The 24,659-nt window shown below is 52.8% G+C and overlaps 1 protein-coding gene across 1 annotated transcript in view; it reads left to right on the top strand.

The window, feature by feature from the left end:
• Positions 1–17,510, top strand: part of LOC149345667 (beta-1,3-galactosyltransferase 9-like) — a 56,128-nt gene extending 38,618 nt beyond the window's left edge. Inside the window, exons 2-3 of the mRNA XM_089541176.1 lie at positions 8,416–8,646; positions 17,072–17,510. Coding sequence (XP_089397302.1) covers positions 8,416–8,646; positions 17,072–17,434 — 594 coding nt within the window. The 3' untranslated portion in view covers positions 17,435–17,510. The remainder of the gene's footprint in view (positions 1–8,415; positions 8,647–17,071) is intronic.
• The last annotated feature ends 7,149 nt before the right edge of the window (positions 17,511–24,659 follow it).

Here is a 24,659-nt window from a genome sequence, read left to right as displayed (position 1 = left end):
CCTTAACAAGACTACGCGCAAGGACGTCCATCCCCTGCCACACACGGAGGACGCCCTATACTGATGCAAGGTGCCCAGATATTTTCCTCTTTAGATTTACCTTCCGGGCACTGGCAGGTACCCATGGAAGAGGCCGATCGCCCCAAAACAATTTTGTAACATCTGACGGCCAATACGAATTTACTGTGATGCCTTTCGGCCTTTGTAAAGCTCCCGCCACGTTTGAGAGCATGATGGATACCATTCTGCGCGGGCTAAAGTGGAAGACCTGCCTTTGTTACCTCGGTGACATCATCGTATTTCCACCTGACTTTGACACTCACCTCTACTGCCTGAAGCACGTTTTGACCTTCCTCTCTGACGCCAACCTGCAGCTCAACTTGAAGAAGTGGCCGCCCGCCAACTTACCATTTTAGGCCACGTGGTTTCCAAGGACGGTGTTCGTCCGGAACCGGCTAAACTTCCTGCTGTGACTCCATTCCCTCGACCTGCTTCTACCAAAGAACTGCCCAGCATTTTAGGTCTGTGCTCCTAGGTTTATACGCAACTTTGGTTTACTTGCTGCACATTTGACACAACTTCTGTCCGGCAGTTCCGATCTGTCCGAGTGGTCCCAAGTGTGTGACGACGCCTTCGATTCCTTGCGCTGTATCCTCACCGCCCCACCGATACTGCGCCATTTCGACCCGACCGCACCTACCGAAGTCCATGCTGACGCCAGTGGGGTAGGCATCGGCGCCGTACTCGCACAACGCAAATCTGGCTTCGTCGAATACGTCGTTGCCTATGCCAGCCGCATAATCACACAGGCTGAATCTAATTACTCGGTCACGGAAAGAGTGTCTGGCGATAGTTGGGCTCTTACCAAATTCCGCCCTTACCTCTACAGCCACCCGTTTGAAGTCGTGATTAACCACCATGCGCTGTGCTGGCTTTCCTCTCTGAAGGACCCATCCGGTCGCCTCGCGAGGCGGGCCCTTCGCCTACAGGAATACGATATCCTCGTCGTGTATCGTACTGGACGCAAACATCAAGACGCCGATGCTCTGTCCCGCTGCCCACTTCCAGCTAATATTTCCAGCCTTACCACCTTCAACACCTCCTCACCGATGTTTAACATCAGCGCCATGCCTTCAGCGCAGCGTGCCGACCCATGGATCGCTTCTCTTTTTGACTTCCTCACCAACCCTACGGCTGCTTCTCCTTCGCGAGCTCTTCGCCGCCATGCTTCCCATTTCTCAGTTCGTGACAACCTCCTTTATCACCGCAACTACATCTCAGGTGGCCCCAAGTGATTGCTAGTTATTCTCTATTACCTTCGCTCGGAAGTCTGCGCCTATTTTCACGCTGACCCGGATTGTGGTCATGTCGGATTGTTCAAAACCTACGCTCGCATCCGGTTACGATATTAGTGACGTGGCATGTACAACTTCATCCTCAAATACGTGCGCTCATGCCTTACCTGTCAATGTCGCAAGCCACCTCCTCATCGTTCTGCTGGAGAATTGCAGCCGCTACCTTGCCCGCCACGCCCATTTTGTCGTGTAGGTAATAATTTACAGGGTTTCCTTCCGTACACACCACGCGGCAACCGTAGGGCTATCGTCGCGATTGACCATTTGACAAGGTATGCCGAAGCCGCGGCCCTTCCGGCTGCCATAGCTTCAAAAGTTGCCTCGTTTATTTTAAACCAATCCATCCTTCGTCACGTGGCGCCTCGCGAATGGCTGAGCGACAGAGGCCGCCTCTTTTTCTCCTATGTTGTGAAATCACTGCTCACCAAGTGCAAAAAATTCGGGGGGGCACTTTGGCTGTCTAAAGTGCGTAGAGGCGAAAGCGTTTTTCGCACCACTTTGCCTGTGTCACACTGGTGACGTCACCACTGGATTACGCCACACATAATTGATGACGAAGTAATGACAAATTACTAATGAGTGGCTAATTACTGATTAATGGCTAAACACTAATTAACAGCTAATTAATGACGCTTAAGCTTCGCCTCTAGGAGTGGAACGCGACAGCGTGTTGTAGCGCTGCCAGGCAGTCCATGGACGCCTCCATCCGTTCGGCGCGATGCCTTGCCCTTTCAACGCAACGCTTTTTGAGGAAAGGAAATGGGACCGTAATTCTCTGTCATCTCGGTGGACAACTGAACCCTCACCGTACAGGAAGGGAGGAACGCCACCACCCGTTCGGCGCGATGCCTTGCCGTTCGAACGGAACGCTTTTTGAGGAAAGGAAATGGCGCAGTAATTCTCTGTCATCTCGGTGGACACCCGAACCGCACCGTACAGGGAGAGAGAGAAAACTTTATTTACAGAGGAATTCGGGGCACGCCCCAGGGTCCCCGCACGACCCCACTGCACTCAAGTGTTTATGTTCGGAAGGTCCATAACACTGGCAGCACGGCCGGTGGCGATGGTCTGCACGGCCGGGTCCTCCGCGCGCAGCAGGGTCTCCCAGTCCTCCCAGGTCTTGAGGTTCTCTAGGTCCCGCGGGGGAGGGTCCGCCGGGCAGAGGGAAAGGATGTGGAGGGAAGAAGCGAAGGGTTCTGGGCATAGAGTGCATGCCGGAGTGGGGAAGGAGGGATGATAATGGGCTAGGGTAAGGGGTGAAGGGAGTGTGTGTGTCTGTAGTCTGCGCCAGAGTGTTGCGTGTTTGTTATCTAGGGAGGGGTGGGGCGGGGGGTAGAGCTGGCGTAAGGCTCTGTGCGCCTGGGTCAGCTCACTGAATGAGTGCATGCGCTCCTTCGTGAATCCCCGATCAGAGGCCACCTGAGCCCGGTTTAAAGAACCTCGGGCTAAAAGGTTGGCGGCCTCGTTTCCGGGATTCCCGGAGTGCGCGGGCACCCATATCAGCTCCACTTGGCGGGGCGGGGGGGGGGCATCGGGCGAGTCCAGTATGCCAAAAGCAGGGACATGGACTCGGCCTCGAGCAAAATTTAGAATCGCAGTTTTAGAATCGCTTAAAATGTACCGGGCTTCCGTGCGGGTTATAGCAAGGGCAATGGCGGCTTCCTCTGCAGCCTCTGGGGACGTGTCTGGAGGGAGAGGTAGTGTGAGGAGGGCGGATAAAGAGGAGTCCACCACAGCTGCTGTCGCTTCATCACCCGTGCAGGCAGCGTCCACCCACACGGCGTCCGGCTGGGGGCCGTACGCTCGATGAAGTGCCTTCGCACGGGCTCTGCGGCGCTGCTCATTGTGGGACGGGTGCATATTCCTCGGGAGCGGCCTGATGAGGAGCTCTCGGTGAAGGGATCGTGGGATGGCGAGGAGGGTTGGGTCGTTGGCCGGTATTTTGATTCCGAGGGTGTCCAGGATATACCGACCTGTGGAGGTTTGTGTGAGCCTGATGTATTGGGCCTGTCGGTGGGCCTCCACCAGTTCCCCGATCGTATTGTGGAGGCCCAGGCCTAGTAATCTGTCTGTGGGTGCGTTGAGGGGAAGGTGAAGTGCTACCTTGAAAGCCTTGCGAATCAAAGCATCCAAAACGTTTGTCATGTTTGGATAGGTGTAAGTATGGGGTAGTGTACAGCACACGGCTGAGGACAAAGGCATGAATGAGGCGACATAGGTCGCGCTCCTTCATGCCTCTATGACGTCCCGAAACCCTTCGGATGAGGTGCGATATCGCGCCTACAACCTGCTTGAGTTTCTTGAGGGTGGTGGTGTTTTTGCCATCGTTCTGGATGTGCAGGCCCAATACACGGAGGGTTCCAACCTCAGGTACCGGGTCACCATTCAGTTCAATGGCAATGGGGGAGAGGGGCAGCGGTGGTTCTTAGGCCGGATGAGGAAGAGTTCGGACTTCTCTGGGGAGCAAGACAGTCCGATGGTCTGTGCGTAATTTTGGGTGAGGGTGGCTGCTTCCTGTAAGGTGTTCTCTATGTCTCCGTCACTGCCGTGAGTGGTCCACAGGGTGATATCGTCGGCATAAAGAGTGTGCTTCAGGTGGGGAATAGTGGCCAATTTTCGGGAGAGGGGGATGAGGGTAATGTTAAAGAGAAAGGGAGAAAGGACGGACCCTTGAGGGGTGCCGATACTCTGAAGAGTGTAGGAGGGGGAAGACAGAGGGCCGAAGTGTATCTCAGCTGTGCGGTCAGTGAGGAATGCTGAATGTAGGCATACGTGCGCACACCCACATTCAAGAGGGATAGAGCAGTCATGATCGCCTGATGTTCAATGCGATCAAAAGCTTTGGAGAGATCCAAAGCTAAGACTGCCTTGGTGTGACCCGGAAGAAGCGGGTCGAAAATGTCGTGTGAGAGTTGCAGCATAGCGTCCTGTGCGGATAGATGGGGGCGAAGATTGTTGTCCGCCATGTGACTTGTGAGTCTCGCTAACACAACATGCTCTAGGAGCTTCCCAAGGCATGAGGTTAGCGAAATAGGGCGAAGGGTTTGAAGTGTAAGTGGTTTGTTGGGTTTAGGTATGAATATTACCTTCGCGTGGCGCCAGGACTGCGGGAGGTTACCCTCCCTCCAGCACTGGTTGAAGTATTTCGTAATGTGGGTGATCGATTGGTCATCCAGATTACGGAGCATGGAGTTTGTGATTTGGTCTACACCAGGTGCGGAGTTGGCGCGGAGAGTCAGGAGGGCCGCTCTGACTTCCGTCTCCGTGATGTCGGTGTCGAGTGTTGGATTTGCTTGTCCTGTGTAGTGCGGTAGAGGTATGGGGCCGCCTGGAGATGTGTACATGGTTCGAAGTGTGTCTAGAAGGGTGTCGAGATCGTCAATGTGTTCATGTGTGAGGCGTGTCACGTGGTGCTGTGTTGCTGATTTGGTGCGCGTGGGGTCAATGAGGTGTCGGAGGAGTTGCCATGCGCGTTTGCTGGACAGGTTTCCGGCGATGCCGTCACATATCTGTCCCCAGTTGGATCGGCAGAGCTCCTCAGAGTGCTCTTGGATTTGTGTCTGCAGCGCGGCCAGCCGCTTCTTAAGCGTTCTGTTGTGTTTGTTGCCTTTCCAGCGTTCTAGGATGCTGTGATAAGCCTCCCAGAGGTGGGCTAGGCGTGTGTCAAGGGTAGGTGTTTCGGTTGTAGTTTCAATGTCTCGCGTGTTGTGGTGAACGTCATGCTTGAGTGACTGCACCCATTCGTCGATGTCTGCGATGGGAGTGTCTGGGAGGGCGGTGCGTACAGCGCGAAAGGCATCCCAGTTAATGAGTTTGTGTGTTGTATTTGCGTGACGGGGTGCTTTGTACGGGACAGTGATTTGTATAATGTAATGATCACTGCCCAGTGTATCGTACACGAAAGGAGGAAGTGGGGATGAAAGAAGAGGGGCCGTAATGAAGAAACTCAAAATTGTATTTGAGAAAAGGAAATTACGCAGGAACTATCTCGCATATCTCGGTGGACACACGTCAAAACGCGGACACATCCGCCGACACGGCTGTCGACACGGCTGCCGACACGGCTGCTAACGACAGTATGAGGCATTAAAGGCTTTCGCCTTAATATAATTCATCGCACCACCTCCGCCTATCATCCGCAAACCAACGGTCTCACCGAGACCTTCAACCGTTTCCTCGGTGGCATGTCTATGTACGTCTCCTCAAACCAGACTAACTGGGATCTTGTGCTTCCTTATGTAACCTACGCGTACAATACCACAACGCAGTCCACTACTGGCTTCTCTCCTTTCTTTCTCCTTTACGGCCGTCACCCTTCTGCTGCCATCGACACCAATCTGCCATACCAACCCGACGCTTTCGAGTACACACGTCTTTCTGAAGCCGTCCGGCGCGCCGAAGACTGTCGCCGGGTAAAACAGTAGACGCCCATACTTTCAAGGCCCAGTCAGCAATTCACGCAGAAGAGGTTGCCATCGCTTTGGCAGCCTCTGACACCTCCTCCAAATACATAATCACCGACTCACGAGGGGCTTGTCGAAACGTCACGCAAGGGTGGGTTACTCCCCTAGCTTATCGTATTTACCAAAATTGTAGCCGAGACTCGGATCCCGCGCACCGATCTATCGTTTGGGCTCCAGGTCACCAAGGCGTCCACGGAAATGAGGCAGCCGACGCCGCCGCCCGCGCGCTCTCTCTCCGGGCATTTCCCACGGGACCCGACGCCGACCAGGACTTCCATTTCAATCCGATTTACACTTTTAAGGAAATATGCGATTATTACAAATCCACGCACCAAACTCTTCCCACCCCATGCAAAGGGCTGGGGAAGGTCAACGAGCGGGTACTCCTGCGCCTGCTCACCAACACGATGTTGTGCCCGGCAATTCTACAGCATTTCGATCCTAAATTCGACGGGCGGTGCTCACACTGTGGGGAGGTGTCTGACACCTACCACATGGTGTGGGCCTGCCAGCAGAACCCATCCCTACCCCCTATCCCGAACCCCACCCGAGAGGACTGGGAGGCGACCCTGTCCGGTTGCTGCACCCTCGAGGCCCAAAGGGTCTTAACGCAGCGCGCCCGGGCTGCGGCAAACGCCAATGGTGTGCCTGACTAGGCATCCCACCTAGTGGTTGTAAGGGCGTGACCCTTCAGGTCACGACCCCCAACACCTCTCTCTATGATTAATAAATGTTTTCACCACCCACCACCCGTCGCCCATGCTCTCACGACTGACACCAAGTGCAGAGAGAAATCTCGCCACGACCTCAATCAAACAACGCCGCACTTCTCCAATTGCTACCTTGTGTGGCTCTGGATTCCGATATATACTCCGGACCTGTCGTCAAAATTTCTTGCGAAGTACCATGGCCCATACCGTGTCCTGGAGCGCACATCTCCGGTTAATTACAAAGTAGAACCTCTCATCCCGTCTTCAGATCGCCGTGCACGCGAGGCTGTTCCCGTCCAGCGCCCCAACCTATTCTACGACCCAGCCATCCTGCCTGCGCCCTAAGTCGACAGATTGGCTCCTCTTTTCCCCCGGGGGCAATTGTAAAGACGAAGACGATCTTTCTGTTTAGCGGCGGCATTGCCATCGCTGTGCGTGCTGTGTGCTCACGTAGGCTGACCGCCAACTGTTCCCGCCCTGCTCCTGAGGTCCCCGCGCCTTCAATAAACCCCCATCTTACAATATCATTAGCAAACAACGTTCCTCTTATCGTGTGCATGATTTGCGACCTTTACACGTACCTCACTAATGTTCCGCACTGTCTTCGTTCCTGGCTGCACACCGTAGCACAAGCCTGTCTCTCAAAAGGCACCTCGTGCACCACAAGCTCTGAAATCAGCCGCACGTTTTCCTACCAGCGACATGGTTTAGCAGAAGTTGAAAAGCGTTCTGGCCTTTTTTACAGCCACTACTGTCGATTACAGCGATACTTCGTCCTTTTTTTTTAGGCGGTCGCGCGTGAAGAAGGATTAGCCACCATCGACTGCCTTGCTGCCCCCCTAACATGCGCCCCCCTGCCACGATGCGGTGTCTTCGAGCGCCTGCTGGGAGCCTGATCCGCCGGCACTAATTACTTCTTTAATTTCGCTGGGCCCCCGCATCCTGTTTATGGGTGCACACTAGCGCGTATTCCTGACGCGTGCACCATGCGAGTGCTGCGTGCTGGAGTGCCCGAAAGACCAGTCTTCTGTTGAGACAGCATCCTTCGCCAAAGTGGTGTATCTTTAACGCTGCTTTAATAGCTCCTGCATCTTGGAACTGGTCTTACATCCGCCGCTGGTTATGACCTGAGCGCCGCTAGTTATGATCTGAGCGCCGCTGTGCACGTGGCATCGTCGCCCGTGCTGTTTCATTAAAACGACAAGAACGTGCAGTACAAGGTTTGCTGCCGGTGTGTTCTTTCGATTTCGTAAGTGCGGTTAAACACCATAACGCGAGAATAATCTAAAAACGCGGATAAAATTTTTTCTCTGTTTGTTTTAGTGCGTGAACGTTAGATACTGCGCCATTTTCTCCCCCCCCCCCCACGAAAAAATAAACAATTTAATTCAAGTTTATTTGCATCTATATATATTACAGATGATGGTAGTGCAGACAAAAAGCCAAAGGAATTTGGCTTGACCGGGGTCTGTACCCCCTACAGAAATGGCACTGTGCACAATAAAGAGAACACAAAGATACAAGAATGCATAAACGAAAAAAAGCATTAGTGAACATTCTATAACAGAAATACTTTCGAGCAAAAAAAAAATACGATAGAATGCTTAAAGGAATTAAATTGCAGAAAGCGTATAGTATCAAATGATACAAATAAAACAGCTTTGAAATTCACAAGTATTAATAATAAGTTACCAACAAGCAAAGAATATTGGTTTGGCATTCATGGCGTCAGAGTATACTACAGCAAAGAAAAGAAAACAAAGAAAAAAGTGGAATCCACAATGAGCCCATTAAAAGGAGAGAGTGGTTGCTATTGAGTTTTTAATGAGTTTAACAAAGATGGCAGTATGTGGCGTAAAACTGGTTGACCGTAAATGCGTTTCCCAGCTGCAGGAATACCTCAAGAAGGACGTGCCGATGCAACCACGGTCGCTGCATTGCCGCGTGTGGAAGCGGATGCAAGTGATCCGGCACCCGAGGAGCGTGTTCTTCGAAACCTACGGATCATTCCCGGGCGACTTCTTCTTCACATACTGCTCGGGGCGCACGATCATCATGACCTTCGAAGTGATGCGCGACCTCCTGAGGGCCGCCTCGTTCATCCCTCGCCACACGAGTGTACGGCACGCACCCTTTTACCTGCTTCTGCGCACGTTGAGGTTACCGTTAACATTCATTTGCAGTGATATCCCCGCAAGGCGTATTATAGAGCAGCTTCAGCCGCCAATTCATGGCATGCGCGTCGTCGCTGTGTCGGGGTACCCGGAGGAGCTATAGCAAAGGTAGAAGCGCAGCAAACCAGGAGACCTCTTTCTCCGAAAACTCTTCAGGGGCGCTGCGGAGTCCATCTACATTGGGCGAGTGCAGGTACACGCATAGCTCGTCGCTTATGAATGTATCTTTTCCTTGCCTGCGTTCAAATTTGTGATGTTGGGGGGTAATCGTGTATTTGACGCTCAGAACTTAACTTTGAAATTCTTTAATGGCGCCAGAGACTATCGGACCGAAGTTGTGGCGCCAGCGTGCTCCCAATCCTTGCAAAATCGGCTCATACTTTCAAATGGCTCATAACGGGGTTAGTAAGGATTTCGACTGAAAAAAACAAAGGGAGTGTTTTCGCCTGTTCGCTGGAGCTGTCTCAGCACCGACCATGAGGTATTCTTTAGAGTAAAAATTGGTTTTGAGGAAAAGAACTGACGCAGTAACTTTCTCGCATATCTCGGTGGACACCCGAACCACACCGTTATTAAAGGGATAAAGTAGGGAGTGAATGAAGTCAGATCATCACTAAAGGCAATGGTGGTGGTGAAAACATTTATTACGAATGAGCAGGAGGTATGTTTGGATCAGCCCGTAAGGGACCGATCCTTACAAACACTAGGTGGAGGTCCCTAGTATGGGACCCCAGTGGCGGTTGCCGCCGCCCGGGCGCGCCCGACTAAGGCTTGTTGGGCCTGTAAGTCGTGGCAGCCGAGCAGGGTCGCCTCCCAGTCCTCCCGGGTTGGGTTGGGGATGGGGGGAATAGCGGGGTTGGAGGGGCAGGCCCACACCATGTGATAAGTGTCAGAAGACACTGCACTACAGTGTGGGCAGCTGCCGCTAAAGGAGGGGTCAAAATGTTTTAGCGCTGCCGGGCACAGCAATGTATTGGTGAGAAGGCGGAGAAGGAGCCGCTCATCCGCCTTCTTAAGGCCTTTACATGGGCTAGGGTAAAGGCGATGACAATTTTGATAATATGTTGTAATATCATTGAATGTATAGACCGGATTAAAATCGGGTTCCTGATCGGACGGGGAGGAGAAAACAGCCCGGTGAGAGAGCGCGCGGGCGGCTGCGTCTGCTGCCTCGTTTCCTGCCAACCCCTGATGAGCAGGGGCCCATATGAGGTAACGGTGTGCGGGGTCCGTATCCCGTATGCAATTTTGGTATATTCGATAGGCTAGGAAGGGAGTGCAGCCTTGTTCGACGTTCCGACAGGCCCCTCGCGAGTCGGTGATTATGTATTTTGAATTGGAATGTGAGGCCGCGAGAGCAATCGCGACCTCTTCTGCTTGTGTTGCACTGCGGGCTCTGAAAGTGAGGCCGTTAACTGTGTTGCTGTTGTGAACTACCGCGGCCGTGTACCATCCTCCGTGGTGAGGGCCGGAGGCGTCCACGTAGTATACACCTGTTTTGTTGCCATAATATCGGGCTAGCGCTTCCGCTCGTGCCAGGCGCCGACCATTATGGTCTTCATGTGACATGTTTGCTGGAAGAGGCCGCACGTGGAGGGCACGTCTCCACAGTTCCGGGATGCGAAACCTGTCTTCCATTGGAGGGGTGTGTTGGATATGGAGTCGAGCAAGAAGGCGGCGACCCGACTCCGTTAGCGACAAGCGCGTGTACTGGTTTGTAAGGTGCGCCTCCCGGAGTTCCCGCAAAGTATTCACCACCCCAAGAGCCATAAGCCGGCTGTTTGAAGTAGTGATGGGGAGGTCAAGGGCACGTTTAACAATTTTGCGAAGGATGACCTCAAGGGCGTCCTCCTCTTGTTTCCGTAGGTGGAGATAAGGAGTCGAATAGAGAATTCGACTGGTTACAAAGGCGTTTGCCAGCCGCAAGGCATCCTTACTTCGTAACCCTCCGCGTTTGTTGGAAACCCGGCGGACCATGCGGCCCACCTGGTCCCCCACCTTACGGAGTTTGGCCAATGTAGTGTCTGGCCGCTTGTGTTTGTGGATGTAGAGTCCGAGTACCCGTATCTCATCACTTTCGCGTATGGGACCACTCTCAAGAGAGAGAGATATTTTAGTTGTGCACTTCTGTGAGGGGCGGAGGTGCACAAATTCCGATTTTTGAGGGGAACATTGAAGACCGCAGCGGCGGGCGTAGCGGTCTACTATCGTCGCCGCTGTTTGCAGGCTGGTTTCAATGTCTCCTGTGCTGCCCTGCGTGGCCCACAGAGTGATGTCATCGGCGTACAGGGCGTGCTGCACGCCGGCGACACCACTCAGCTGGGCCGGCAGGTGCATCATGGCCAGTTTGAAGAGCAGCGGGGAAAGTACCGCGCCTTGAGGGGTTCCCCGCGTGCCGAGTAGGTAAGGACCATGGTCTCTATCTTGAATTCGAATGTAGGATTGACGATCTATTAAAAATTGGCTTATGTATTGGAATGTATTGAGGCCACAGTCGGTGTGACTTAGGTTAGTGAGTATGATCTCATGTGTTACATTGTCAAATGCCCCTTTAAGATCCAAGGCGAGTACTACCCGGTCATTATGGGGGCATTCGAGGGGGTCAAGGACTTCCCGATTGAGTTGCAGGAGGACATCCTGTGCGGATCTGTGTGGGCGGAATCCGAACATGGTGCTCGCAAAGACTTGTTTGTTTTCAAGATATGTAGATAACCGATCCCGTACCATCGTCTCCATTAGTTTGCCCACACATGAGGTGAGAGAGATGGGGCGGAGGTTATCTGTGTCAATTGGTTTGCCAGCTTTAGGAATAAAAGTGACCAAAGCCGTTTTCCATTCGATTGGCAGGGGGGTGTCCCCGCGCCAAATCGCATTGACGTATTCCAGGAGGGACTGGTATGCCAAGTCGGGCAGGTTCGTCAAAAGCTTGACGGTGACCTTATCCCGTCCTGGCGCAGTGCCCCGTTTCATTTTGGCGAGAGCCGCCCGCAGATCATGGAGCTGGAAAGGTTGATCCAGCTCCGTGTTCTCTCTGCCTGCATAAGAGTACGCAGATCCACGGGGGTCTTGGGCTGTACACAGATACTGGTCCCGAAGTTTCTGTGCCAGTTGAGTCGTGTTGCCAGACAAAGCGTGCAGGGCTCGGTGCAAATGTTTTTGTGTTTCGGTTCGTGTTTGTGTTGGGTCGATTAGGGCTCGAAAGAGACGCCACGTGTTTCGGCTGGACATTTGTCGCGCGGCCGTGTTGCATCTATCTACCCAGTTGGAGTCGGCGAGTTGGGCCGCGTACTCTGCCGCTTTCTGGGTAAGCTCGGCAATTCGAGTTTTAAGCTTTCTATTGTGTTTCTGGCGTCGCCAACGGCGGACGAGGCTGCGACGGGCTTCCCAGAGGTGTAGAAGGTGGTTATCCACGTCCGTGACCGCCTCTGAGAGCTGGATGTGTGTTTCATGCGAGGAAAGGTGTGCCAGCAGCTGTTGGGACCATGCTGTGTAGCCTTGCGCGGAAATGGGTGTATTATCAAGTGAGTTAAAATTTTGCCTGAATTTCGTCCAATCTGGGATATGGGCTTGTGTTCTGGGACGCTTGAGGGGGCGTGTGCGTAGTGTAGTGTTAATGATGCAGTGGTCGCTACCGAGGGTCTCCTCGGTGTTGAGCCAGTCTGCGTGTCGTATGTTGCGAGTGAAGGTTAAGTCCGGACACGTATCCCGTGTCACGGAATTTCCTAGCCGGGTTGGGTGGACAGGGTCCGTGTGGAGGGTGAGGCCCAACGTGGACGCAAGCTCCGCCAGCTTACGCCCGCGCGACTCCTCCTTGCGATACCCCCACTGCTGACTGGGAGCGTTAAAGTCGCCCACAATCAGCAGGGGATCGCGGCCCGCTACTCTTAGCGCGCGGCTAAAGAGGTCCGCAAAAGTCACTCGCTTTAGTTTGGGAGAGCAGTACACGTTGAGTATATGCAACGGTGGGTCCCTGCGGCGGACTGGTAGGAGGGTCACCATTACATAAGAGTACTCTAGTTGAAGGTCGAGATCCACTAGGTTGGCTGTGTAGTCTTTGTGAACGAGAAGACAAGACGCGGGATCCTGTTGGAACGTCGTGTAATTTGAAATTGTGGCGCCCAGGCCTGGCTCTTGGAGGGCAACCACGGCTGGTAAGGACTCGAAAGTTTCAAGGTAGAGGCGGAAATTGGCCCGCTTAGTGCGATCCTTAAAGCCTCTACAGTTCCACTGTGTTATTGAAGTTGACATGGCCGAATTGGATATGGCGGAACTCCTTTGATTAAGGTGTCTCGCCATGATTTAAAATTCTTGGGGGGGAGGAGGAGGGATTGGCTGCCTCAGAGCCAGCTACTTGCGCCATCAAGGGGGTGATGACGGAAGGAGCGGGGCAGCTGTCCTCATTGTCCGAATCAATAATCAGACGGTTGAATTTGGAAGGGCGGGATACGTCCCTAATGGGTCCCGTCCGACGGAGGAGGCGGGGGTTGTCCGAGATGTGTTTTGAGACCACCGCGGGGACGGCAGATTTGACCTTTGTCAAGATCTGGTCCATGGCGGTCTCGATCATATATCGCAATTTAGAGGTTAAGCGCTCCTCCATCGCAGAGATGGCTGTCACGAGGGCAGGCGAGATCTCCGCGTCGCTCTCCATTGCGTCCGAGTTCTGCGGGCTCGGTGCGGCAGACGCCAATTTTGACTCTAAATTTTGAATTTTGTTGAGCAAAAGCTCATTCTGTGCCCGGAGCACGTCTATCTGTTTTTTGTACTCCGCGTCGAGTGCGGAGACGGTTACGGGGGAGGGTGAGGGATGGGAGGAAGAGGAGGCGATCTCAGCCCAGCTGCTCACCTGTTTGTCGTGTTGAGGCGCTGATGCCCGGGCGTCGGCAGCGCCAATTGTCTTGAGGGCCGGGAAGTGGCCAGTGTCTCTGCCGCTGGGCGGTGGAGGCGCCGTCTTCTTCCCGGGCGCTGGCTTCACCGACGGCGAAGAAGGTGACGATGTCTTGTGGTCGGTGCCGTGAACACCACGCGGCGTTCCGCCACCGGCACCTGGTTTTGAATGACTTGGCTGCTTGCCAGGTCTCTGGTTTTTTGGCACCTCTGGGCGTTTAGCCTTGGGGCCATACACCTTGAGCTGCCGGAATTTTCCCGTGCAGTCGCGGGAGTTGGTAGCGTGGGCTTGCCCACAGACTGCACAGGACAGAGTACATTCATGCGGCGCCTTGACTCCGTCGACGGTCGGCGCCGTTTGGCCACACAGGCCGCACTTTTCATCCGGGCAGGGGCAGGTGTCTGCTCGGTGGCCCACAGTGCCGCACCGCACGCAGGCCGGAATGGTTCTCTTGTACGCACGCACAAGGGTCACCTCAGAGTTATAGTGCACATATCGCGGCACCACTTTTCCTACGAAGGTGAGCGACGCGACGTCGGATTTGCCAAGCTTGCGGATATCGGCAAGCTCTCCAGCACGCCACTGGATCTTGTTTTGGAGGGACTCACTGGTCTCGTGCTTGGCCACGGTGATGACGCCGCGGAGTCGAATAGACAATTCGACTAGTTACGAAGGCGTTTGGATGCCTTGCGGCTGGCAAACGCCTTCGTAACTAGTCGAATTCTCTATTCGACTCCTTATCTCCACCTACGGAAACAAGAGGAGGATGCCCTTGAGGTCATCCTTCGCAAAATTGTTAAACGTGCCCTTGACCTCCCTATCACTACTTCAAACAGCCGGCTTATGGCTCTTGGGGTGGTGAATACTTTCCGGGAGCTCCGGGAGGCGCACCTTACAAACCAGTACACGCGCTTGTCGCTAACGGAGTCGGGTCGCCGCCTTCTTGCTCGACTCCATATCCAACACACCCCTCCAATGGAAGACAGGTTTCGCATCCCGGAACTGTGGAGACGTGCCCTCCACGTGCGGCCTCTTCCAGCAAACATGTCACATGAAGACCATAATGGTCGGCGCCTGGCACGAGCGGAAGCGCTAGCCCGATATTATGGCAACAAAACAGGTGTATACTACGTGGACGCTTCCGGCCCTCACCACGGGGGATGGTACACGGCCGCGGTAGTTCACAACAGCAACACAGTTAACGGCCTAACTTTTAGAGCTCGCAGTGCAACACAAGCAGAAGAGGTCGCGATTGCTCTCGCGGCCTCACATTCCAATTCAAAATACATAATCACCGACTCGCGAGGGGCCTGTCGGAACGTCGAACAAGGCTGCACTCCCTTCCTAGCCTATCGAATATATCAAAATTGCATACGGGATACGGACCCCGCACACCGTTACCTCATATGGGCCCCTGCTCATCAGGGGTTGGCAGGAAACGAGGCAGCAGACGCAGCCGCCCGCGCGCTCTCTCACCGGGCTGTTTTCTCCTCCCCATCCGATCAGGAACCCGATTTTAATCCGGTCTATACATTCAAAGATATTACAACATATTATCAAAATTGTCATCGCCTTTACCCTAGCCCATGTAAAGGCCTGAAGAAGGCGGATGAGCGGCTCCTTCTCCGCCTTCTCACCAATACTTTGCTGTGCCCGGCAGCGCTAAAACATTTTGACCCATCCATTAGCGGCAGCTGCCCACACTGTAGTGCAGTGTCTTCTGACACTTATCACATGGTGTGGGCCTGCCCCTCCAACCCCGCTATTCCCCCCATCCCCAACCCAACCCGGGAGGACTGGGAGGCGACCCTGCTCGGCTGCCACGACTTACAGGCCCAACAAGCCTTAGTCGGGCGCGCCCGGGCGGCGGCAACCGCCACTGGGGTCCCATACTAGGGACCTCCACCTAGTGTTTGTAAGGATCGGTCCCTTACGGGCTGATCCAAACATACCTCCAGTTCATTCGAAATAAATGTTTTCACCACCACCCGCGGCACACGTCTCCAGTGAGTTTCAACTGGCCGTACATAGAGAGCTGGCCCTTCGGTGATGTTAGTTGAAAATCCCGCAGAAGCTTGTCCGCGACGTGCGGCTCTCTGGTGCCTGCGACGATGAGGTTTTGCTCCCATGTGGGGAGCAGGCTGAGGGATGCTGCGGCCTTGGCGCCCAGGTAGGCCGCGAACGCTGCTCCCAGCTCGCCATGTTGGTAGACATCCCTCAGAGCGACGGTCACCCGGGGCTTCAGGATGATCACGATGTCTTCTGGATGAAGACGCGGCAGTGGCTTTGGTTTCCAAGAGGGTCCCGTCTTAGACTGGGCCCCTCCGTGAAGCGCTGCAGCGCGCGCAGCAGCGTTGTCCCGTGTTGAGCGGCCTGCCGACGTGGCGTCCGCTTTCTTCGAGGCGGCGTCCCGCTTGCGGGAGCGGCGTTCCACTAGTTTGAAGAGCCTCGGGTTCTCGATGGGCGCAGAATCCGGACTCTCAGGCGGTGGAGCTGAGGGAACCTCGGACCAGGCCATGGCGTCCGGGTCGTAGCCTCGTTGTACTTTTTGGGCAGCCATCTTGGCACGGGTGGGCGACTCACTCACGGCCGAGCGTCGGCGTAGGCGTTAGGCCTAGCGCCGTCGCCACGAAACGCAAGTGAGGATCGGCCCTAAAATGCGTAAATGTTGCCCCACCTGTGTGTGAGTGGTGTCCACAGGTAGCTGTCGACTTCGCGAAGACAGACGCGGCTGCGTTGACGGGGTTCCGGCCGAGGAACCGTGGCTCCAGCCAAAAGTTGGCGGAGACGATGCGCTGTACGTCCACTCGCTCCGCGCGTTTACAGCGCCCCCACTAAAGGCAATGCTTGGTTTCACTACGACGCCGCCTTTTTTCGTAATAGGACTAGTAAGGCTTTCGCCTTAAAAGATCAAGTGTAGTGTTTGCTCCTGTTCGCTGGAACTGATTATGCACTGACGAGGAGGCATTCTGTAGTGTCAGATCGCCGCTAAAGGGAAGACTTGCTGCACTATTTCGACTGGGATCGAAGTAAGAGTAAAACGAATGGAATTGTGCATCGGATTTATGACGGCCCCCGGTTCCTGGATATGTGACGGGTTTCTGATGTTTGTTTACCCACAAAAATGCAACGGGTCTTACTTAAAAGTAACACTAAAGCTCTGACATAGTACTTGGTAGAAAGACAGCGCAAAAAACGACAACCACAGGGGAGGACAAGACAAAACATAATGCTCTTAGCGTTCTTTTGTGTCTTGTTCTCTCCTGTGGTTGTCGTTTTTTGCGCTGTCTTAGTACCGGCTATGAACAAAATCTAGCCCAGCTTATTGAAGCTCCGACATAGCACTGTTGATTTATAGCAGACAGCTGTCGTCTTCATTATTCACATTGGATGCATTGTTCTCTCGTCCTGCTTCTTAGCACTCGGTCTCACAGCGTACCACGTGCTCTGCAGTTTTGTTTCCCCTCCGCCTTCTGTGCAGGATGACGCCTACATAACGGGCGACCTGGCACTCGTCCACGGCATCGGCCACGTAGACATACACGAGCGATACGAGTGGGACACTGCGAAGACCGACTGCATCTTTCAGGGCAGCTGCTTGTTCACGCACGAGCACTTCGCCTACGGACTGAGCGTCGGCCGTCGCAGTCAGTGGGGCCTGGTACTCTGGCGCCGGAGACTGGACACGCGTGAGACGCTCGACCTGTCCACGAGGCTTCAATGCGCGGACTACGCGGAATTGTTCAACCGAACAAGAGCCGCCCTTGCCGAAAAAGTGTCGACGTATGAAGAAGGCGCTGCCATAAATGGCGGTTCACAGTGGATCACGACTGATGCGAGTTGACCGGGGAGCACCCTGCTTCTGTGAAAGCAAAACTTCGAACAATTTTAAAACACGTCCGACTGTAAAGGCCTACGGTTTCAAGCTGATTTGCCGAGATGGAGTACTGAGGTGCTTCGTTGTAGTGATTTTAATAAAGAAAAATACGAAAACTATGGAAAAGACGACGGCAGCCGCGCAAATCTCTGCCTATTATATTAAGCACCAGAGCTGCGGCCGGCGGGAGAGGGGCAGGGAGCATGGTGCGCGAAAACCTTTACTGGTTCTCGCGAGTATTCAAAGTCGAGTCCAGTGGGCTGGTTCCTTAGTCCAGGGACAAGGGAGCTGAGAGCGAGAAAGGAAAAATTGGCCGGTAGGTTGCGAAAGCTCGTTGTTTGTTCCTGGCTTCACACTGGCGAGCTGCCTTCTCCTTCTGTTTGGCAGTAGACGGCCTGGCAAACCATCATTGTACACAGTGAGAAAGATCCACCGTGACTACCGCCGCGCTCCGCCGACGGATCGAGCTGGGGGCCCTTTTTTTCGCAGCTGGTATGACATCACCTCGTCTGTAGCGCCACTGGTGAAAGGAGCGCGAGGCTCACCGCCGTGACTACCGCCGCCCTCTGCCGACGGGTCGAGCTGGGGGTCCTTATTTTCGCAGCTGGTATGACGTCACCTCGACTGTAGTGCCACTGGTGAGAGGAGCGCGAGGCTCACCGCCGTAACTACCGCCGCCCTCCGCCGACGGATCGAGCTGGGGGCCCTTCTCACTCCGCGAAAGGTCAACCGTAATTACCGCCGCGCCAAGCTGAAGGCTCAAATCCTACCGTAGTATTGCTTTCGCAATAAAAGGTGAGAGCTATGTACCCTATTTCATGATCAGCATCAGCCTGACTAAGCCCACTGCAGGGCAAAGGCCTCGCCTATGTCTCTGCAGTTAATCCTGTCCTTCGCCAGTTGCGGCCACCGTATCCCCGGAAACTTCTTAATCTCATATGCCCACCTAACATGCTGCCGCCTCCAGCTACGCTTGCCTTCTCTTGGAATCCACTCCGTTACCCTTAAGGACCAGCGGTTATCTTGCCTTCGCATTACATGCCCTGCCCAAGCTCACTTCTTCCTCTTGATTTCAACTAGGATGTCATTAACGCACGTTTGTTCTCTCACCCACTCCTCCCGCTTCCGATCCCTTAACGTTATACCTATCATTTTTCTTTCCATAGCTCGCTGCGTTGTCCTCAACTTAAGCTAAACCCTCTTTGTTAGCCTCTACGCTTCTGCCCTATAGGTGAGTACCGGTAAGATACAGCTGTTGCATACTTTTCTCTTGAGGGATATTGATAAACTACCATTCATAATCTGAGAGAACCTGCCATATGCGCTCCACCCCATTCTTCTCGTTATTTCCCTCTCATGATCCGGATCAGCTGTCACTACCTGCCCTAAATAGACATATTTTCTTACTGCTTCCAGCACCGTGCCATCAATTGCGAACTGCTGTTCTCTTCCTAGACTGTTGATTAAACTTGTTTGCGCTGCTCGCCAGCGAGTGTCCAGGCTGTGTCCGAGATGTAACGGCACGAGGGCGAACACTGCCCTTATTTACAAAAACAAAAGCACTGCATATTTAAAGCCACGCGTTCATAGTGCCCTGCTGATAACTAATCACCCCCGCTGAACTCTCCACCAGCGGCCAGATGGGCGCCCGGCCCCATGTCACCCGAAGTACCATACACAGATCGTTCACGTCACTCCCTGATTTGCATCCGCGATGCCAAGCCCGCCTACCCGATGTATACATAGCCGCGCATGGTTTTTCTCTCATAGGTGCGCCACTGCCACGCGGGCACCCCTTACAAAACGTTTTAGACAGTCTATGGAGTGTCTATAGACTTCTGTCTATGAAGTCTAAAGATTGTCTATAGACAAATCGTAGAGAACAGTCTATAGGCGATACAAATGCCATAGACAGTCTATAGGCAATGTATAGATTTATGGATATACATTATTAGTCGACGTTTGTCTATAGACAGTGTATAGGCTATGAATCGACAAAAAGCAATAACTATAGGAGGTCAAAAGATTCAATAAGAAGTCTATAGACTGTCTATTGACCATTCTTATCAGGGACAGGAGCGTCACTACATTGCTCAGGATGATTCCCATCACTCTAAGCCGCCAGGACCTTGCGATGCAGTTCTGCGCAAGCGGCCCAGTGTAGGAGCATGTGCTCCAAAGTCTCTACTGCGCCGCAGTCACTGCACGTGTCGCTGAGCGAAAGGTCGTGGTCCACCCGTCCTTCCCAGGGCCACACGCAGCCGACGTGCACTCGCAAGATCATTGCGCACTTGAGGCGGGAAATGAGCACGCGTTCCCGACAGGGTCGCCCTGCCTGCAAAATTTGTAAGTCCGACTGTTGCCGACAGAGGTGGTCGAAGATCACCAGGCACACATCCTCCAGTGCAAGAGAAACGTCCCTAGAAGCAAGCTGATGTGCAGTGACCGAGTGTACACTGCACTCTGATGGGGTAGGATGACGATGAAAGACTTTTATTGGTGCAGGGAGATATGATTGGACCGAGTGTTAAGGGGCCGGCACTCACAAACACTAGTTGGGGTCGCTAGTACAGGACCCCAGTGGTGTCGGCCGCTGACCGGGCGTGCTCAACCAGTTACATCAGTGCCTATAGGTCAGAGCAACCGAGCAGGGTCTCATCCGGATCATCCCGGGTGGGGTTGAAGCGAGGGGGGGGGGGGAGATAGCAGGGTTGAAGCGGCAGGTCCACACCATGTGGCAGATGTCCGAAGACTTCTGCCCACAATGCTAACAGCTGCCCGAGAAAGAAGGGTCGAAGTATTTGAAACCTGCCGGCCGCAGCATAGTTAGTATACAGGCGGAGCAGAAGCCACTCCACCGCCTCTGAGAGACCTTTACACGGCGGTGATTAAGTCCGGGGCTAGATAGGTAATATAAAACAATGTCTTTGAAGGAGTAAGCCGCAGTGAATTCGAGATCCTGATGTTTGGGCTTGGTCGGGAAAGCCCGGCGAGAGAGCGCGCGGGCGGCGGCGTCAGCTGCCTCATTTCTCTCAGAGCCCATGTGAGCAGGAGCCCAAACGATATGCCGATGAGCGGGGTCCCCGGTGTAGACGATGTTTTGGAGAAGGCGGTAGGCTAGGTACGATACCCAGCCCTGCTCGACGTTCCGACAGGCCCCTCGAGAGTTGGAAATAAATGTTTTCGAAGTGGGATGAGAGACAGCCAAAGCAATGGTGACCTCCTCCGCGTGTGTTATGTCACGGGCTCGGAAAGTAAGACACTTCACGTTTTTAGATTGGGGGACGGGTGTGGCCATGTACCATCCCCCATGGTGGGGGCCGGAGGCATCCACGTAGGATACGCCGGGTTTCAATCCATAGTGGCGTGCCAGGGCTTCCGCCCACGCGAGGTGCCGGCCATTATGGTCATCACGGTGCATGTTCGCGGGAAGAGGGCGCACGTGGAGGGTGAATCCCCACTGGAATGGAATAAGTACGTGCTCTTCCATGAGAGCGATGTGTTGTATGTGTAGTCAGGCAGGGAGGCGGAGGCACGTGCATTCTGAGAGACAAGCTATGCGCTTTCGTATCGCGCGCTGCAGCGGATTCCCAAAGGTGGAAGTCTGCAGGCGGCTGAGGGCGGCGCTGCTCTTGAAACTGTTCCGCAAGCGCCATCACTGCAGAGGAGCTTCTATACAACTCCAACTCCTTTGAAATAGTTATCAATGTGCAGCCCTTGTGGAAAAAGTTTTTGCATTTTGCAGCGATACCAGTTGCCCGATGTTCGGAGTAGTTTATAGTAGCAAGTGACTGTACGCATGAAATCAGAAGTGCAGGTAAATAAAGACAAACAAAAAAAGCGGGCCACCGCGAGAAGTAAGCAAAGTGAAAGAACCACTGCAATAAAAGACCATCAGGCAGAATGTTTTCGTTAGTCTGCTATTGCCTTTTACTGCATACCCGGAGTATGCTGTTCCTTCTTTTTTGTATATTTCAGATACTTCAAAGGCCTTTGGGTAAGCGCTTTACTTGAGGGGTGGGCTGACAACATGGTATTAATAAAACATTGTGTCGATGCCTTGCTTGAAATAGTCCGGCTTTGTATGAAGGGTGCCATTTGTGGTAAGACTTCCAGACTCTAGCTGTCTGAATGAAGGCGTCAAGATGAGTCCCGGCGCAAGCAGGAGGTGGGTAAAGAGCCTTGTGGTGGCCTGCGCCGCCTGAGGACGATGAGCAGGCTAGATAGTACAGTTACAAGGAAAGATGATACGTTCTATCATACTTTTTATTTATTTATTTTATTTATTTATTACCTCAAAGGCCCCGGTTGTGGGGCATTACATGAGGGATGGGCGGATTACATGCAGATTATATAAAGATTACAGAGTACATAAAGATCAGGATACATAAAGATTACTGATTACATAAGGATGGCCTCAATCTTTTTCTTGAAGTCGATGCAGTTGACGATGAGTACGGCTTCCGGCGGCAGATCGTTCCAGTCCCGAGATGATATGACAAAAAAAGAACGGAAATGAGATGTTGTTCTTGCAGCGGGTGGGTATACGGTCTTGATGTGGTTGTTGCGGCTAGAAGGACGATGAGCTGTTGATATGATAGATGATCCTAAAGGTGAATGATAGAACTTGTGGAATAGGCATAGTCGAGATATTTTTCTTCTAGTTTCAAGGTTAGGCAAGGATGCTCTGGATTTTAAAGAGGACACGCTAGTATAGTAAGAGTATAGTAAGTATAGTAAGTAAGTATAGTAAGATAGTATAGTAAGATGCAAACATAGCTTTGCAATTTTACGACGTTGCTCGTAGTAAGATAGGCATGAGTTATTTTTGAGGGATGTAACATTAGTAGAGTATAAGTAGTTTCAGTAGATAAATCGAACTGCGCGATTTTGAGCAAGTTCAGAAAATGCAGGGGGCCGCTTTGTTCACCTAAAGTGTGGTGCGGCGAAAGCCTTAAGCGCGGTATCGCTGCTTGTGTCACTGATGTGTGGTTAAGATGTTAACCTTCACCTCTAAGAGTGGAACGCGACGGCGTCTTGCAACGCTGTCAGGGAGTCCACACAACGCCATCGCTCGTACGGCTCTACGCCTTGCTCGTCGGAAAATTCGTTTCTAAGCAAAGGAAATGTATCTGTCTCGCATATCTCGGTTGGCACCTGAACCTCGCCGTAAGAGAAGGGAGGAAGATGGGAGTGAACGAAGACACCGTATTCACTAGACGTGCGTTTGTTCATTCCAAACCATCGAGCTGGCATGGCGGAGTGGTTAGTGTGTTCGTCTCGCACTCCGGAGACCCTAGTACGATTCCCCAACACGACCAATTTCCTACTCGCTTTTATTTATTTATTTACTTTACTTGGAGCATCGCTATACTATCCCTTCAGTTCGCTGCATGGTTACTAGCCCGTTTGAAATTCGCGCACTGTGACGTCACGACCAATTGAAAAGCGTGGCATTTCTGTCGACAACTCCTGCTTGCAACGATGAGACATTAAAGGCTTCCGCCTTAATACACTCGGAAACTTTGAGTGGGGTCCCAGATGGCAAATTCGAACTCTAAGGCCGAATTAATGTTTTATGAGGTAGTAATTTAACTGCTGGTGAAGCTAGACGTAAATTACGACGAAGGAAGCCGAGCGTTTTTGTTAGCATGTGGGTAGATCACATATCCGCGCTATGTGTGTAGACCATTTAAGGGTACCCAAGATGTCGATACCAAGATACTTAACAAAACTGAGGAATGAGACACTGGAACCGTCCAGAAGATAATTTGGGATAGGGTAAGTTTGTCGCCTGTGGAAAGAAACAAGTCCAGTTTTTTTAGTGATTGTGACCTTCAGCCATCTACGACACCACTCCTCCAACCTTTGTACTTGTGAGTCAGTGCTACCCATTCACCTAACTACACTGCCGTCCTGCAGTGAAGCCACGAACTCAAAAGAAATTTAAAGGTGCATAAAGAGGAATCTACACTCGTCTTTTTACCTCGGGAACTCGATCAACACGTTCCGAGTATTCTTAGAAACTTCGGATTATTGCGTGTGCAGCCGATTTCCCTACTTTAAATGGATTAAACGCCCCGGCTCACGCCTTTTGTTTAAATCACCGCGGACGGTAGGAGTCAACCAACCCTCTAGCCAGTAAAGTGACGACTAGCCGCTCTGCCATCGCCGGAGTTATGTGTAGCGATCGGCGAAAGAAAAAAGTCCATGCGTATTTTTATTCCGTGGGCTTAATTTGCAGCTGCGTAGTCTCTGACTGGACCTATTTATTCACGGAAGCCAAAAAAAAACAAAATAAAAGCGAAAGCGAAGCCGCCACGCGACTGCTTGAAAGGCACTCCACGCGTTAGTTGACCCGTCCTACCTTCAGCGGTGAGTTTAAAAAAGGGCAGGAGCCGAGACGTTTAATCCGATATAAATTACGGAACTCGGCCGCACAGGAAATATTTTGAAGTTTCAAAGGATGCTCGGAACGTGTACATCGTGTTGCCGCGCTAAAGTGACGACTTCTGGTTCCTCTGTAGTGCACCTTTAAGTTATGTGCAAAACGTATACTGCATGCGTGCCAATCTATTGCGGACGCTGCTGACACGCGGTGAAGCCACCCTACCAGTGTTCCCGTGGCTCCGTCGACAGAAGGGTTGAAATGCGGGTCAGTGGCTACAGTCGGGGACAAAAGTCTCCGGACCACGTGTCCCTCTAACGAAGCCGATAGCTCTGTTATTAGTCGGCGGCTGGAGACCACACTTGTGGAGGGAAATTTAAATTTTTGTTCTTTCATCACCACAGTGCTGTCTCCAGCCGCTGTCTAATAGTAGAGCTATAAGCTTCGTATGACGAACACGTGGTCCGGAGACTTTTGTCCCTGACTGCACTTTGTAAACGAAAAAAAAAAGCAGTCACCAAAGACGAGGGACAAGAGAAGGAGTACACGCCGCAGCGACTGGACTATCAACTGAAGTTTATTAGAAAATACATAGTCCCAGCAAGGCCAGCTGAGCATGCGCAAGAGCAGCATCACAAATCAGAAATGTATTTTCTAATAAACTTCAGTTGATAGTCCACTCATTGTGGCGTGTACTCCTTCTCTTGTCCCTCGTCTTTGGTGACTGCTTTTTTTCCATTTTCCGTTGACACCTAAGGGACGGCCGAAGCTCTGCTCGCCAGTTTTTGACCAAACGCAAACGTT

This window comes from Amblyomma mixtum, chromosome 4, assembly GCF_055824585.1.
Source record: "Amblyomma mixtum isolate Tamu chromosome 4, ASM5582458v1, whole genome shotgun sequence".
Taxonomy (NCBI): domain Eukaryota; kingdom Metazoa; phylum Arthropoda; class Arachnida; order Ixodida; family Ixodidae; genus Amblyomma; species Amblyomma mixtum.
The sequence above is the reverse complement of the archived record's forward strand: the minus strand, read 5'-3'. Positions and strand labels throughout refer to the sequence as shown.